Raw genomic sequence first — 15653 nt, forward strand, 5'->3', positions numbered from 1 at the left:
AGACATGAAACCTTACTGTTAGTGTACATTCCTATCTGGAAGACAAACTCCGTGGCTGTGCCACTGAAATGCCAGTGGGCTCTTAGAGGAAGAACACAACATACAGAAACTACATAAAGAGAAGAAACTTTACATCTGAACTTTTCCTTTGTGGCTTGCACAGATGAGTAACTCAAAGCAGAGAGCTGTTTTAAAAATAAATAAATAAACTCAAAGCCAAAACTGGGTTTTGAATGATATTACACAATTACTCTGACAAGCACTTTGTAGTCAAGTTACTACCTCAACTACTAAAGATCAGAAAATGTAGAAATTTGTAATAAATTTTTTAAATTTAGGTTGCTAGAAAAACTAAACCTTAGATGGCCTAGTTACTATTACATTAAACTACTATTGGGCTTGTTTAAGATTAAAATCACCATCTATTACAGCAGGAAAACCAGAAACAAATATGATGAAAAGATATTTTTTAAAAACATAATTTTGAAATTTTTGGAATTGAGCCAATCTATTTGTCATTCTGATTACACATGACTCAGACTCTAAGCCTGAGTTCCAGTTCAGATAAATATTAGCTTTATAAATTGAAACACTGGATACCCCATACAGTAGCTTCTGTAAGAACCTGAGCTATAGAACAGCTCTGTGCTCACACAGCCTGAGACACACAGACCAAGTCAAGACTCTACCCTTGCAGCTGGCCATGAAGTGGCAAGAATCCCAATCTTTTAAAAAGCACTTTTGAAAAGTGAATTTAAAAAGCACTATTGCAGTCCTTTGGATTACTATGATCATGACTTGAAATGATCCAGTAGCCACTAAATCATAGGTGGCAACACGAAGTTTATTACCACACCAAAACAAACATCCACTTTATTGCTATTGTGAAATGTCAAGACAATTAAAGGCAAATCTACAAACACAAATAAATCTGCCTTAAATCAACACAGCAAGTTTGACTTTTCCAAGCATGTTTTATCATGCCTACAGGCTGCAAAGTGACATGCATAATCAGCATTTCAGACTCATCTAAACTCTTTAAACCAAGCAATTCTTCAGTCCATCTCAGTAACAAACCACTGCTCAGTTTCCTCTATTATCTCTTAACTTGTTCAGCATATTCTCACTTAGCACAACCACTGAGTCTACATTAGAGATTGAGTTATTCATGTTCCACAGAAATCTGGAGCAGATAAATAAATAAATACAAATATTTTATGTAGGCACTTCAAGAATTCTATAGCTCCTACCTGCATATGGTCTCCTGCCAAGACAATTCTTGTGTTCTTATTAGCTAATGCTAGAGGCATAATAGTTTCACACTCCATAGCTTGTGCAGCTTCATCTAACAGAATGTGTGTAAAAAAACCTGTAAAACAGAGATATCAGCAAATAAATGAAACTTGAAATATGATAAGATAAACACTGATAGCAACAGAAGAAATTGCACCGAAAAAGTTCTGCATTCTGATAGTAAACATAATAAAAAAAAAAAGAGTATAGTTTATACAAATTCTTTTCTGGCAGCTACTGGGAACCACAAACAATTTTCAAACTCATCAAATGACCAAGAGAGGTCAACTATGGGCAGCAGCCCACAGACCTGCCTCTTTCTTCTGATACACATGAAGTTAAACAAGTGTTTTATCTGGGTTCTCCTTACACCAAGGGGAAATGTCTCTTGACAGATCTCCCTCTGTAGTTTCTCAGATCTGAGCATTTTTTCATCACCATGAGGCTTCAAGAGCATTGGACAATGACAATGAAAAGGAATTCCTCCTGTACTTGAACTATTAATTATTTAACATATTAAATTTCCCATTAAAATTAAACACATACCTGAGCACTTTGCTGGTTATGGGCTTTAAGGAATGTTGGGAGGGAAAAAGGAACAGAAGTTGAAGGAAAATTTAAATTGAACCTTATGATGAAAGTGGACCAAAGGTTTGTTGGGGGTGTGGGCAATCTATGCACTGGAAAACATGCACTTGAGAAAAACTGGGCCAGAGTAGACTTGAATTTCATGAAAAGCAAATACAGGATAGGTATAGAAGTGTTTTTATACACTGATATGTATTAAGGAAAAAAACAAAAGTAGTAGAGGACTCAGTGTAGCATCCAATTAAGTTTATATACATAAAAATGTAGAAATTTTCTTTGGAAAACATGAATTTCATAAAGCTGCACACACATTCCTATGGCATGACTGCACACAGCTCCCTGCCAAACAAGGCAGCTACTTCCATCTAAAGAGCTGAAAATATTTACAATAAATTCCATACTAGTTTTCTGTATTGCAAGAAATGCCTGAACACAGCTATAAAAATATTAACAACATCCGTCCAGAAATTCCACCTTTTCTAACAAGCAGATGGATTTCATTTGGAGATCAAGCAAACAAACCCCCAGGAGCCTGTGCCCTGAAAAAATCAGCCTAACATATTTCAGTTTAGAAAACAACCCTAGAAATATAATGTTAACATTGAATGGGTTTGTATGTGTGGGAGTTGTTTGCAAAGCTAAACAATTCAGAAAACAAGGAAAAAGCACTCCATGTGTATTTATGCTTACATGCTCCACTGAGTAATGACCTTAATGAGCATAATATACAAAGTCAGAATATCAAACAGAATTTTCCCTCTTGGATCTCAGAAACATGGGATCATAGATAGTACTGCTTTCTTTTTTTTTTTTTTTTTAATAAGAGGGGAAAAAAAAAAAAAAGCAAAATATTAATTTGAATACCAGCAGTTTACAGCTTTGTAACAACCATTTGCTCATAAAAGATAAGACCACTTTAAGACAATCACTGCTTACTTTTTTCTTTCTGAGTAAGGCACTGACACCGATAAGAGGAAGATAATTCTAAAGCACAGACACTCCTTGCTAGAATCATCTTACCTGGCTCAAGATCCAGTTGACATAGATACTGTGATGTATTTAAAGTAACAACTACTACTCGTTGCTTAAGAATGTCTTCTTTCTGTGGCATCTGAAAGGTGGAATGTGTGCTTGAAATCAAACAGTATTGATGCACAACTGGGTGGACAGTCTTCACCCAGCGATTTCTGAAGTATACCCTAGAAAAGAAAGAGTGGGTTTATTCTCCATACAGTTTGAACACAGTGACTAATATTTCAAATGTTATTCTGGTTTTTGGTAACTAAATGTAACCTTCAGGAAGGAAAACATCACAACTCTGCAGAATTACATGCTAAAATGTCCTGGATTTATTTTCCATTATTTGTTGCAGTGCGATACTACGTTCATAAGGAGTTACCAAGGGTTAATTCATGAGTGGAAATCTGTGAATTCTCCATATGTTTAAGTTCTACAGCCCTCACATCAATGCCTATTTTATTTTCATCTATCAGGAAACTCATTTTAAAGAAATATTTCCTCAGGTGAAATACAAATATAGCTCACTCTTGGTACTGAGAGAGCTGCAGTGGTCTGCACATTTCACCAACGGCAGCCAGAGCATCTTTAAAAAAAAATAAATTCAAAAGACATTAATAAAACCCTGTCCTTTGTTTTCCACATACCATATGTCTTCTGAGTTCTAAGAACCAAACAGGATATTCATCTTTTTATCATGCAGGGCCATAGTTATGATACGTTGTACAAAAGAATGAGAAAACAGTGCCAGAAAGGATGGCTGGAGTCTAAAATATCAAGACATTGTCAGCAAAGCACTGGACTTCAAATATCTTTCCATGACACATAATTTTAATCACTGTATCATGAGACCAATGATGAGTTTTTTCTTAAAAAGTGATGAAATGTTACGGCCAGTCTAGCTGAATGGAAGAGAAACAGGGAAGACACAAAGATAATGCCCCAGAAAACACAGCACAAAAAACTGTGCAGGGGTACAGAAAAATAGATACTAAACCACTGAGGATCTGGATAGAGATGTCAAAAGGTTTCTCTATGGGGTTTTCCTCAAAAATTTGAACTGTATCAAGTAGGAACTCTAAGTAAGGGGAAGACTTAACTACAGGAAACTATTGTACAAGTATTACTACTTAGAATGAAAGTTATTTTGTTTCCAAAGCAAATAAAAAAAATATTTAAACAAATTTCAGTTCTAAATATGGGATTCAATGCTGTTTGGTTTATCTATTTATTATCCATTTCCAATTAATTTGTCCTGCATCCATATTACAAATCCAAAATCATTAAAAAAGTATTTGGAGAAGTGTAATTACATATCTTAGTGCAAAACCTGACTGCAGCAACTGGACTTTGGATTCCACTTGTCCACCCACATTTGAAAATTACAGCTCAGCTCCAGAAAAAGTGAGAGAAGCAATTATTAGGACTATAATCAATTCAGATTGTGAAAATACAATGTCCTGGTTGGACAAAAAGAACAAAATGCAATGCAAAGAGGTGCAAGTGCACTGCAGGATTCTGAATGTTTTTTTTAATTTGACAACACAACCAACCCAAACTATCACTTTGTGATGAAAGGTAACTCCAGATAGGAGCTGGATTTGGTGCAGAAGCAAAGAACAGACTCCTGAGCCATTCTTGGAACAAGAACCATCTATTGCTCTCCCAATATATGATTTCTTATCAGCATAAACAGATAAGCTTTATTTGATAAATTATTAGATCAACCTGATGACCTAAGAGCTAGAAGAAGGTAGCAGGAGCAAGATAAGCTCTGCTCTATCCATCCCAAACATTCAGTCAGATTCCTTATGATCCTGTTTCTCCATCTTCACTGAGGGCAATACTTACCTACATCTCACAGGAATACTGTGAGGATTAATGAGTTTATTGTGATTTTATGTTTGTAAAGCACTTTGAGATTCTTGGATGAAAGGTGCTATTGAAATGCAAAATATTATGGTTATTAGTCATTATTATACCATGCACTGTCTTCTATTACAAAAATTTGACTATGTGTGACTCACAGATTGGCTGACAGCATTTCAAACTGCATTGCTGCTTACCCATTAATTTATTTTATTTTGATGTCAGATCAAAAAGGTATCCCAGAGCTATTATTCACCACTGGCATAAAAACACCTGACAGGTGTGATTACTTTGAAAATGTCGTGATATAAGTAAGCCACAATGAACAAGGGATTTCTTTCTCAGGTGTAATTTGGGCTAAAAAAAAAAAATAAATATCCCCTGTAATTTCATTAGGTTTTTTTGTCCTTAAAGCTAGAGGAGCCTATTACAAAAATGAATTTTACCAGCTTAACATAACAGCTTAATCATAACACTCTACCCTGCACCATTTCCTTAACTTCTGGTTAAACAAGCAACTAAACCTTCCAATATCTGAGTATTATCAATATCTGAATGCAGGCAGATGTTAATCAAAACCTGCAAACCATTCTATTAATCTACAGCTATAGACATAAAGCTGAACAAAAGCTACAGCTCCAAACCCAAAATCCAGCCAAAGCTCACATGAGGCAGAATTCTGACACCCCACATCCAGCCTGGAATTCTGGAGAAACTAAAACCTTGAATGCAAAGGTTTAACCATGTTTTGCTTCAATTCCAAAATTTCTATCAACATTTTAATTTGTTTGCAAAAATAGTGAATTTTTAACAGCAATTAAGATTCACAATAATTTCCTTTTTCATGTTCCAGGCTGGGCTTGCACCTAAATCACTTAAAATACATTTCTAAAAGTTAATAAAGTGGGAGTCTAGAGTCAGAACCTCAGAGGGAGGCTAAAGAGAGTTTCATTTGTACTCCTGTCCTACAAAATGACTTCTACTTCTCATGACTTCTTACAACAGAAACTCAAAGGGAACTGTATTTATGTTCTCCAGATTTCATTTTCCCTGCCTGATCTGGGAAAAACTGACTCCTCCCAGTTCTTGATAATAAGCCCAGGATTCTCCCTTCAGGCTGTGCTCCAAAGAACACTTTCTGGATAAACTCCAAACCCAGTTCCTCAGACTTTGTGCTGTTATTTCTCACCCAAAATCCCTCAAGCAAAAACAACACAGAAGCTTAGAGGGAAAAAGATAATTTTAAAAATTCCTAAGTTAGTCCCAAAAACTTAAAGAAAACTTTAAAAAGCACCTGATTCCCCTCTTCCATTTCTTTTGATTCAACTCCAAAGAGAGGCTTGTTCTCAAAAAAAGTTCCTTGGGATAGAGAACACACATGAAAATCCTGCCTTACAACCCAAAACTTAATTTTTTAATCAATCTTCCTTAAGCATAAGAGAGAAGCAATGGTTTCAAGGAAAAAAGTAATTGGCTGAAGAGGCATTAATTTTACAAACTAACATTTGAAAAGGTAAATACTGGAACTTCAAGCAATTTGGAAACCAGAGCACTGGTCCTTTAAAACCTGATAGCTTTTTGTTTGGGGGTTGCTTTTGTTTGTTATTGCAAACCAAGCACAGTCAGATAGAAATAAATAAAATCATTAAAAATACAGTTAAAAGCATATCAACCTCTTTCCTATTCCCCTAGTACTACACAAAAGAAGTGTCTGGATGCAACTGAAACTAAAATATCCAAGAAGCTACCTCATTCACTGTATGCCCAGAGAAACTGCTGCTACCTTTTTCCTGGGGCTTGCCTGGAGTTTTCAGGAGGGGGTGATGATAATCTCAAGTATTTAGCTCCAGTGCCCACCTCAGCATCCTGCCTCCTGAAGACTAGCACTTGATGGGGAAAGACAAGCACATCCACAGAGTAAAAGGGTAGAGAAATTAGGAGCCAATTACCACCTCTCACAGCTCTGACTCACCACCTAAAGGTGTCTACTTCTCTACACTTAAAATCAAGTGCCTTGGCACCTAACAGAACACTTCATCAAAAGCTCTTTCCTCAGAACTGGAGGTTAGGGTGTTTTTTTTTTTCTTTCAGAAATACTTCTGCATGCATTTACTTAAGTATAGCAGAATTGTTTCAATGTCAAGTTTCTGCAGTAAGAGTGAAGTTTTGGAGTGTGCCCCTAAAGCTGCTGAAGTATCTAATCAAACGCAAGGGCTTTTTTTTTTTTTTTCCTGGGTACAAATTTGTTTATGGGCATCAGGACTAAGAGAATTTGGCCTTCAGGCTTCATTGGTATTTTATTCAGTTGCAGTTATTCAGTTAGACTCAACATAAATTCTCAGTGTTCATTCTCAGTGTTTTCCAAAGGGCATGGATAGTTATTCCGTTAGGAAAAAAATCTGAATTTATAACACAATATTTAAACAAAAAACCCCACAAACTCTAGGCTTCAAACTTAAAGATTGCACCACTGAAAGGGTGATGCATTTAGCATGTGTCTGACCCACAGAAATTTACAGCAAGATTTACACAGTCCTCAGTCAATGTCAAATAACTAAGCTTCCTTTCTCTAGAAACAACATCAATATTATGGTGCTCCACACTATGGGAACACTTGCAGCAAGGAAACTGTTCAGCCAACACATCACTTGTAGAGTAAATAAGGGAAAAAATCTAAAGCAAACCACTCAGTCAGTTAGAAACACATCAACCCCTGCAATCAGCACCTCCAGCTCTGATCAGGAACTGCTGCTAATCCACTCCACCTTTCCTTTAAAATATTGCAAGAGACTCAGAGAACCTTTTAAAATGAACAGTAACGATATTAAGTTTAAAATCTATCTTGACAATAGTCAATAAGTAACAGATCTATAATTAATTTTATTCCAGGAGCCTCAAACAGCTCCAGTTTTCAGCTCAGACAAACTGACCTTTCAACTCCTGTCAGATCAGGGTAACATGCAGTTAGCTTTCAAACAACATATGCTTCTCAATCATATGTCAAATTTTTTATTAGAAAACATATGTATTTGAGGATCCATAAATATCTACACACAATTTCAGAGATGCCTGACATTTTCTAAAACCTTAACTGTTTATAAAGGTACCATTTTTATCTGAACAGTATCATAAAATCTACAGAAGCATTTTCCAAAATCTTCATAACTACTATGATGATTATACTTAAATTCTAACATTCAATGGCTTTTAAATTATGTGCTGTAATTTTCCTGGCAAATACACATATACGTTTTAACTGTAAGAAAAAGCAACACTTTTATTTATATATGTTCATGTAAATATTTCTGAGGCTGGAATATAGGTGAATACACCACCTAAAAGAAGGTGGCAACCACAATACAACTGCATTTGGTCTGTTAAGTCACACCACAATATTTCTGTGTCAACTGCACACATTTTTTTCCCACCACAAAATTAAGACACCCCAATGCTTGTCATCACAAAGTGCTTTACAAATCACCTTAAGATGATCTCTGTTAAAATGCCAGCAAGAGAAAAGGGAACTTTTCAAAAACCCCTCTGCTTTCTCTTCCTTGGCCAGATCCTCAGTGTCTGTAAACTACCACATGGCAACCAAAGGCAGCAAACCTAAGAGAACAGAATCTATGATTCTATGAATTTACACCTCTTGTAAATTCAGCCCTTTCACAAAACTTCATTCACTTTACTGACACTGCACATAATGTAAGTCCAGGATGGCTTTTAATATCCAACAAGTAAACTTACAGAGTGATTTTCTTAGTAATGTAATTAACTCACACACTGGCATTCAGAAAATGATGTCCATAACTTAAAAATACATACTGAGTTAGCAATAGACATTTGACATTGTGATTACTGCACAAAAGAATCAGAGGAGTAGGGTTCAGCCCATAAGTTAATACTCCTTAACTACTCTTATGCCAATTTACCTCCTTGGTTTTAAAATTTCCACCCCTTCTTTATTTTTTTTTCCTTCACTAGTTCCCCCAAATGACCCATGTTAGGTACATTTAACCACAAAAACAATGACTTCAAACTGATTTATCAGAAGAGGCCAAACGACTTTCACATGATTCTCTAAATATGCAGCTCCTATGACATCAATTTTTTTCTTTAAAAAAGCCAGGTGGGTAGCCCCAGTTTCCAAATTATCATTGTAAGTGTGAGTCAGAATTTTCTGGAATTAAAATACAATTAAAGTTCATTTTATTTTATCATAGTAGCTTTTAGAGGAGCATATCAAAAGTTTGCTCATTAGGAAAGACACATTTATCAATAGAATAATAAAAGCTTAAAAAAGGATGTCTTTATTTTTATTTAACAAATGACCCAAAAGTATGTTGACAATGTTTCACGTTCCTTTTAGTCTGTGTTTTTAAAAGCACTGCTGGGTAATGCCAATATGCTTTTATGTTTTAAAAATTCTTTAACCTTTTTTTATAGACACCTTTTCTTAAGAATAGTATTTTATAGATACATAATAAGCCTTAAAAAAATACCTGAGAGGTCTTGCCTGGGGATTGCCTGCTTCTACATATGGATGTAAATAATCCTTTATGTAGAGATCAGCAGCACTATTAGAATGGGTGCAAATGAGAATCCTGCTGGAATAAATGGTGCAAATAAAAAAGCAATGAAGAAACAGAAAACAAGTCAAAGCAGTAGAATACAAAAAAAAGGAAACAGTGGCCATCTTCCTGCACATTTGTCTTAATGAAACTAATCACTAACCTACTGTAATCTGCATGACTCAGCCCTTTAACTCAAATCCTTCAGTTATGGAAAGATTTAAAGTTCAGACAGTTTTTCAATTATTATTTTGTTATTATTAATCTAGACTTAATTTTAAGTAAGGAACAGCTTTTACTATCTAACATACTGCAAAACTTTCCACGTCGTGCAAATCAAAGTCATTCTACACACTGTCACTTTTTATTAGTTTTGTTCCAAAACGGAACACACAGGCTAAGACTACAAAATTACTTTATCATTCAAAACAATGACAGAGGACTTGAGTTTCGTTTGGTTTTAAGCTGGATGGAAATCCTGCATTTCTACCTTTCACTCGAATTTAAGCCAAAAAATTCCACCAGCTCAGCTAATCAAGCATCTCTCTCCATTTAGTGCCCCATCTCACCTAGTATCCTGTTGTTGGAGTATGTGCTTGACTGCCTGAGCCAGAGTGAAGGTTTTTCCTGTCCCATAGGGACCGATGATAAGAACAGGAGGCAGTTGTATTGAGAGTGGAGTAGTGATAGCCAGAACAGCCTCTTTCTGCTTCGCGTTGAGTCGAGGGTCCAACTGCTCATCCCATTGTCTGCAACAAAAGGAAGCAACAGAGTTTCAGAACATAAGCTGGGACAATCCCCTGCCAGTCAGAAATTAAATGAGGGAAGATTTCAAAACCTTTAAAGAAATTAAAAAAAAAAAAAATAAAAAAAATCATATATATATAAAAAAATATAAGGTAGATATATATATATAAAAATATAAAATATATATACACACATACATATATATAACTGTATGAACAATAATATGTAATCTAATACATAATAACTAATCTAACATTAGTTGAGTTTCTTCCCTGCAGTATTTACATTATCAGCTTCAGAAGTCAACAGTTACACAACTCCAGGGCTTGGTAAAACTCATTTACAATGAAATGTAAAAACAATTTAAAAATCAATGGCTACCAATTAACTAAAAATTTCTCTTTACCTTTTCTGGTTTATGTTTTGCTTTTTCAAGACCATTAAGTCACATACCTCTAATGAGAAAGCAGCCTAAAAAATGATTTTGCTGCAACTAGCTGGTGATACCAGCATGAAGTGGAAGATGCTTTCAGAAAATTCCAGTGAGTGTAAGAGGTTAAAGACTGGTAGACATAGTTTTTAATATTCCCACTGCCAGATTTAAAAGTAGACATGCACAGTAAAAACCACCTGTCACTGCTGCACATATGGCCATACTTCAGTAATCTGATCTCCTTTGGTACAAGCACTGTGCTGCTCACAGACTGGGAAAATTTATATTAAGTAGTAGTTAGCAATAGGGAGTAAAAGCAAGAGGGAATTGACTGGATTCCCAACTTTTTAAGACAGCTATGAACAGCAAGCTAGCAGGAGACTAAGAAATACTGGAAAGTAATAGGGATGCAGAACAAAAATAGAAGGAAAACAGGGATAAATTTGAGTCAGTCAGAAGTACTGATTAGCAAGGTGGGGCAAACCAAGCCACCAAAAGGAAAAACACATATTTATTACACTGACTTAAACTGAAATCCAACCCTTACATAAATATCTCATTTCTGTATATAACAAATGTAACTTAATTGTAAAATTTTTATATCAACTACAACTGATATGTAAATTTCTGTAAATGTAAACTTCCAGATATATACCAGAGAAGTTAAAAGTTCTGGCTCACTTAACTTACCTCCTTTTTATTGAAATCACTGCTTACTTCCAAACTATCATTAAACACCATCTCCTTGCAAAATTCCCTCAGAACTTAACTCAGTGAACAGATTGTCATTATCCTCCATTCCCTTTGCAGTGGAACTCCATGCAAATCCCATTCCCTTCTTTTGACCTTTACTGTCACAGCTTTGACACATGCAGCATCCTCACTCCCAACACTGCACCCACCCTTTTATCACCTCTATTCTTCCTACACTTCCCAAGACAAACTAAAATTTTTCTAGTAATTTTTGTCTTATCTCCCTTATCTCAGGTTTCTGGCCAGATCATTTTCTTTTTAATCCTTGAGCTATCTCCTCCTCTGCATGGCATCAGAAGCACACCCTTAATTCTCACCTTCAGGACACCCCACAGCTCCCTGCATGCTGCCCAGGCTATCAGTTCCACATTTCTCTCATGTCCCTGGTTTCTAAGTACACAAACTTCATACCCCTCTTATCCTTCCCTAGGCACCAAGAATCCTGACCATATTCCCTGAGCAACACAGCCTCACATTTCTCTTCCCTAAGTTTCCCCCTGGAGACAAACTATTTCCACTGCATCAGCCTGATGTTGCCTTAAAAGTATTTCTATAACATAAGAGATTCTATTTCCTAAAGGAAACTGTAAGGTTATGTATACAAAGAACCTCAGGACTGCTTGCAAGTGCTGTGCTGGTCTTTGCAAGGATCATTCCCACACCTTTCTTGGCCACCTTTGTGTGGGTTCATTACACCAAGCTGAAAAGGTACTAATGGATGGCTCCTTGCAAACAGAAGTCTGCATGCTTGCAATCCTGCCCAGCAAACTCCTTCAAACTCCTTTTCAAACTCCATTCACACTCTTATAATGTGTATTTTCAGTGGAGAACAGCAGAAGAGTAAATAACAACAGCAAATCTGTTTTATAGAGCTACAATACTACTGCAGTGCCTATAAAACCACAGCTCAGCCTCAGGGAAAACCAATCAACAGATTCTAATCCTCAGAGGATCAGTTTTCTTGTTTTATTTTGAACAGTTTCACTTCCTTCTCTGAACCACCCTCACCATTAATGAAGAGCAAGACATGTTTCTTGTTCTAGGGCAGCCATCTGTTAGGAGAAATTCAGTACTGCATTACCATACAATCTTTGATATTAAAGTGTTTGTATTCTTGTACCTGTTGGGACTCCAGGGTATGGTGGGAGTCATGCTGACATCTGGAAACAAAATACTGTTGTCCTTAATCCTGTCCAAGGCATAATGCATCTCACAGAGGGGTAAGCGATTTAACTGAAACTGAAGCTCAACCTGCAGGGAAAAATAAATAAACAAATGAAAAGGTCAACCAAAAATGAGTAATTTAGGAAACACTCACTGGACTTTGCTGCATGTGCTTCATTTTTATCTTCCTACTGTTGTCTGGTTTTTGGAGATAGATTCCACTGCATTTTTCAGAAAAAAAAAAATACCGAAGGGAAACTATCCTTGGACTAATTTTTGGAATATAAAAAATGCTTCTATAAAGTATAACTATCCTAAAAGACTGTTATTAAAAATATAAGCTTCCATATTGTAAGAACCAGCTTGAAACACTGAGAAAATATTACAGCTCAACAGATGATACAAATCAGCTGTGTGACCCAAACATTATTTGTTTCTAGTCAAGCATTCTGGAATAACATAACATGTCATAAATGTTCAGTTATTAGAAATCTCCAAAAGTTGTTTTCTAACAATTAGTGCCTTATCAATACATTCTTTGTTTTCTTCTCTCAATTGCTTACATTTTTATACTAGTAAATAAAAGAGAATGCCAAAAAAATTCTGGTAGAAAGCCAGAAGAGCCATGCAGCACACGTTAGCATCCCTGATTAAAGTCAGAACTGAACAATGGGAACTGAGTACTCACCAGTCACACACATACACTAAGAAAGCAAAGAGAAAAACTATATTCTAAATTTGAACACTGAATAAAAGCAGCTCCTGGGGAAACAATTCATAAAAGCAGTTCACTCGGACCATCACTTCCATGTATTTAAATCTGCAATTATTAATCTCTTCAAAATCAAATTAATCTTACCTAGGAACTAAGTGTTAACACCTAACACAGGAGCCTTTATAGAAAATTTGATGCAGATTTGCACTAATATAAAACAGCATAAAACCAATCAGAACTGCTGAAGAACTCCAAGTGAGTGAGGTATTGATTTTTCTTTCCAAAGCATCACTGTCTGTCACTAAATATTTATGTAATCACTGTGCTAGTATTCTAATGAGCATTTGGTGATGAAGCAGGAGCAAATAAGTACCTTCTGAGATTTAAAATGAACAGTGAGCACCCAAACAGCCAGCCAGACTGCTGCAACCTGCCTGGAAAAGCATCCCTCCTTTACCTGGAAAGTGTACTTGTTACATGTATAATTTCTAGGGTCATCTTTACTGAGAGCTTTCACAACCACTTCTCAGAAGATGGTTTTATATTACTCATCAACAGATGAGAAAAATAGGAGCAAAGATGAGCAGGATCACACCACTGAAGTGATGGGGGGCAAAGCTGTGGTTGAGGACCTCAAGAGAACCCAGAGAAACACCAGAGAGGTGATGCAGCCATTCTAAACATATCCCCATGCTCCAAGCAAAAACTGTGTCCAAGATATTTTCATTTTTTCCTTTAGCACTCACTGATTCTCTATTTATCAGCCCACTATCCTTAATCACACTTTAATCTCATTATAATTATTGCTACCAACCAGAAAGCTTAGCAAACACAAAGCAAGAGTAGAATACATTTTTGTCATTATCTTTCCTGAAAACTTCTGTAAGGACTTTTCAAATACTTGTCAACTAAGTTTTCCTTACCTACTACAAACAAAAAAGCCCATTTCTTGTATTTAAGATTCATGTGATTATCAAAATAAATCAGTAAACTTGGGGGAAAAGAAGAAGAAAAAAGACTTGGAAAAGCAGACAATCACCTCTCTGACCATGACATGCATCATTCACAGGCACATAAACTTATCTCATGAACCTCTCCCATGGAGAATTCCTCCTATGGAAGAATAATTTAGCCTTCTAGATTAAACTAGCCTTCTAGATGTTCCTTTAACAGCCCACAAAGTCACCTCCTGCCACAGGGATCACACCTGTAAAAACCCTCCTCTGCACCAGTAACCTTCACCATTGAAGATCATCTCCTACAGTAAAACCCAGCTTGTAGCATTTTCTTTTTCCTAGTATATTTAAATATTATGCAGTTCATATTATTACATAACATGTAAAATCAACACCAGCTTTGCTGTAAATGAACAATATTTTCTTGAATCAGTGCAGAATGTAGCCATTAACTTTCAGTCTCTGGCAGATATGAAGATGTTAAATATTCATCTTGACTCTCACATTTTACAGCAAGATAAAACCATAACTCTGAAAAAAAAAAAAAAAGGCAGTAACAAATCCATACAGCATTAAGCGTGGCATTCACTACAGTGAGAGTAAGTGCCAGGAAAACTTTGTTAAATGGGACACAGGAATGTTTCAGAAATCTTTTTCCCCACTGTCCCACCATGTAGTTTGTGCCTATCCCAATACCTTGGGTAACATCCAGGTCTTCAGAAGCAGGGGGGGTTTAGCACATGTCAAGAATGACAGCACCAGCTCATCCCACCCAAGAGGGACCTCAAGCTTCCTCCAAAGCTCTGTCCTACCCATCTCTACCCACCACTGTTCACCCAGCAAAGTCAGAGAGAGGACTGGAAAAGACTTCCACACAAATGGCATTGGTGCCAACCTCCCAGTTTGATCTAAACAGGAAAAACATCTTTGCTCAGACTGACCCAAGGCTAATAAAAGACCACCCAATACTAAAAAGGTAACTTAAATGCAGAAAAACTGTGATGCTGATCTGAGCACCACTGGAATAGACCCTTCTGGGAGTCCAAGCAAGGTGCTGAGCATTAAATACCTCTTATTATCTACCTGTATTCACCACTCTCTTTATCAGCTTGTGGTTTCTTTTGTTTTCAGTCCAGTCTGGACTGAATCAGACAGTTCCATTTGCTATTGCAGAGTAATGAATGAGGCCATCTGTGAAGGAGAGGCACCTAACCTGCTTTCATGTATATTCCACAAGAAGAAAACAGTGGGAAAGGAAGTTAATCCCTTGCCAGTTTCACACAAGAGGACACAGAACAGAGTAACCACTCCAAAAATAAAACAGTCTCATGTCAGTTTGGTCACCAAGCAGCACCCAATGTTTAAGAAACACATAGGGAATGCCAACTCCACTGAAGACAATAGCAAAATTTCCAGTGTCTTCACTAAAAATGCATCCAAGTTACAATACCCTCAATTCTAACCTGGGGGATCCCTTTTCAAATTTTGAGTCAATACTTAATCAGAAAAATTTCCTCACAATTAGAATTTATTGATAAAGGTAACAC

The 15653-nt window shown here is 36.3% G+C and overlaps 1 protein-coding gene across 5 annotated transcripts in view; it reads right to left on the minus strand.

Annotated features, from left to right (window-relative positions):
- Window positions 1–15653, minus strand: part of HELZ (helicase with zinc finger) — an 81725-nt gene that overhangs the window by 27943 nt on the left and 38129 nt on the right. For 4 of the 5 annotated variants that reach the window (XM_071764526.1, XM_071764522.1, XM_071764523.1 and 1 more), the window contains exons 13-17: window positions 12392–12522; window positions 9908–10087; window positions 9270–9374; window positions 2902–3080; window positions 1251–1369 (exon numbers count right to left, since the gene is read on the minus strand). In XM_071764526.1, coding sequence (XP_071620627.1) covers window positions 1251–1369; window positions 2902–3080; window positions 9270–9374; window positions 9908–10087; window positions 12392–12522 — 714 coding nt within the window. The remainder of the gene's footprint in view (window positions 1–1250; window positions 1370–2901; window positions 3081–9269; window positions 9375–9907; window positions 10088–12391; window positions 12523–15653) is intronic. The other variant, XM_071764525.1, reaches the window with a different exon arrangement.

Source organism: Heliangelus exortis, chromosome 20, assembly GCF_036169615.1.
Source record: "Heliangelus exortis chromosome 20, bHelExo1.hap1, whole genome shotgun sequence".
NCBI classification, from domain to species: Eukaryota; Metazoa; Chordata; class Aves; order Apodiformes; family Trochilidae; genus Heliangelus; species Heliangelus exortis.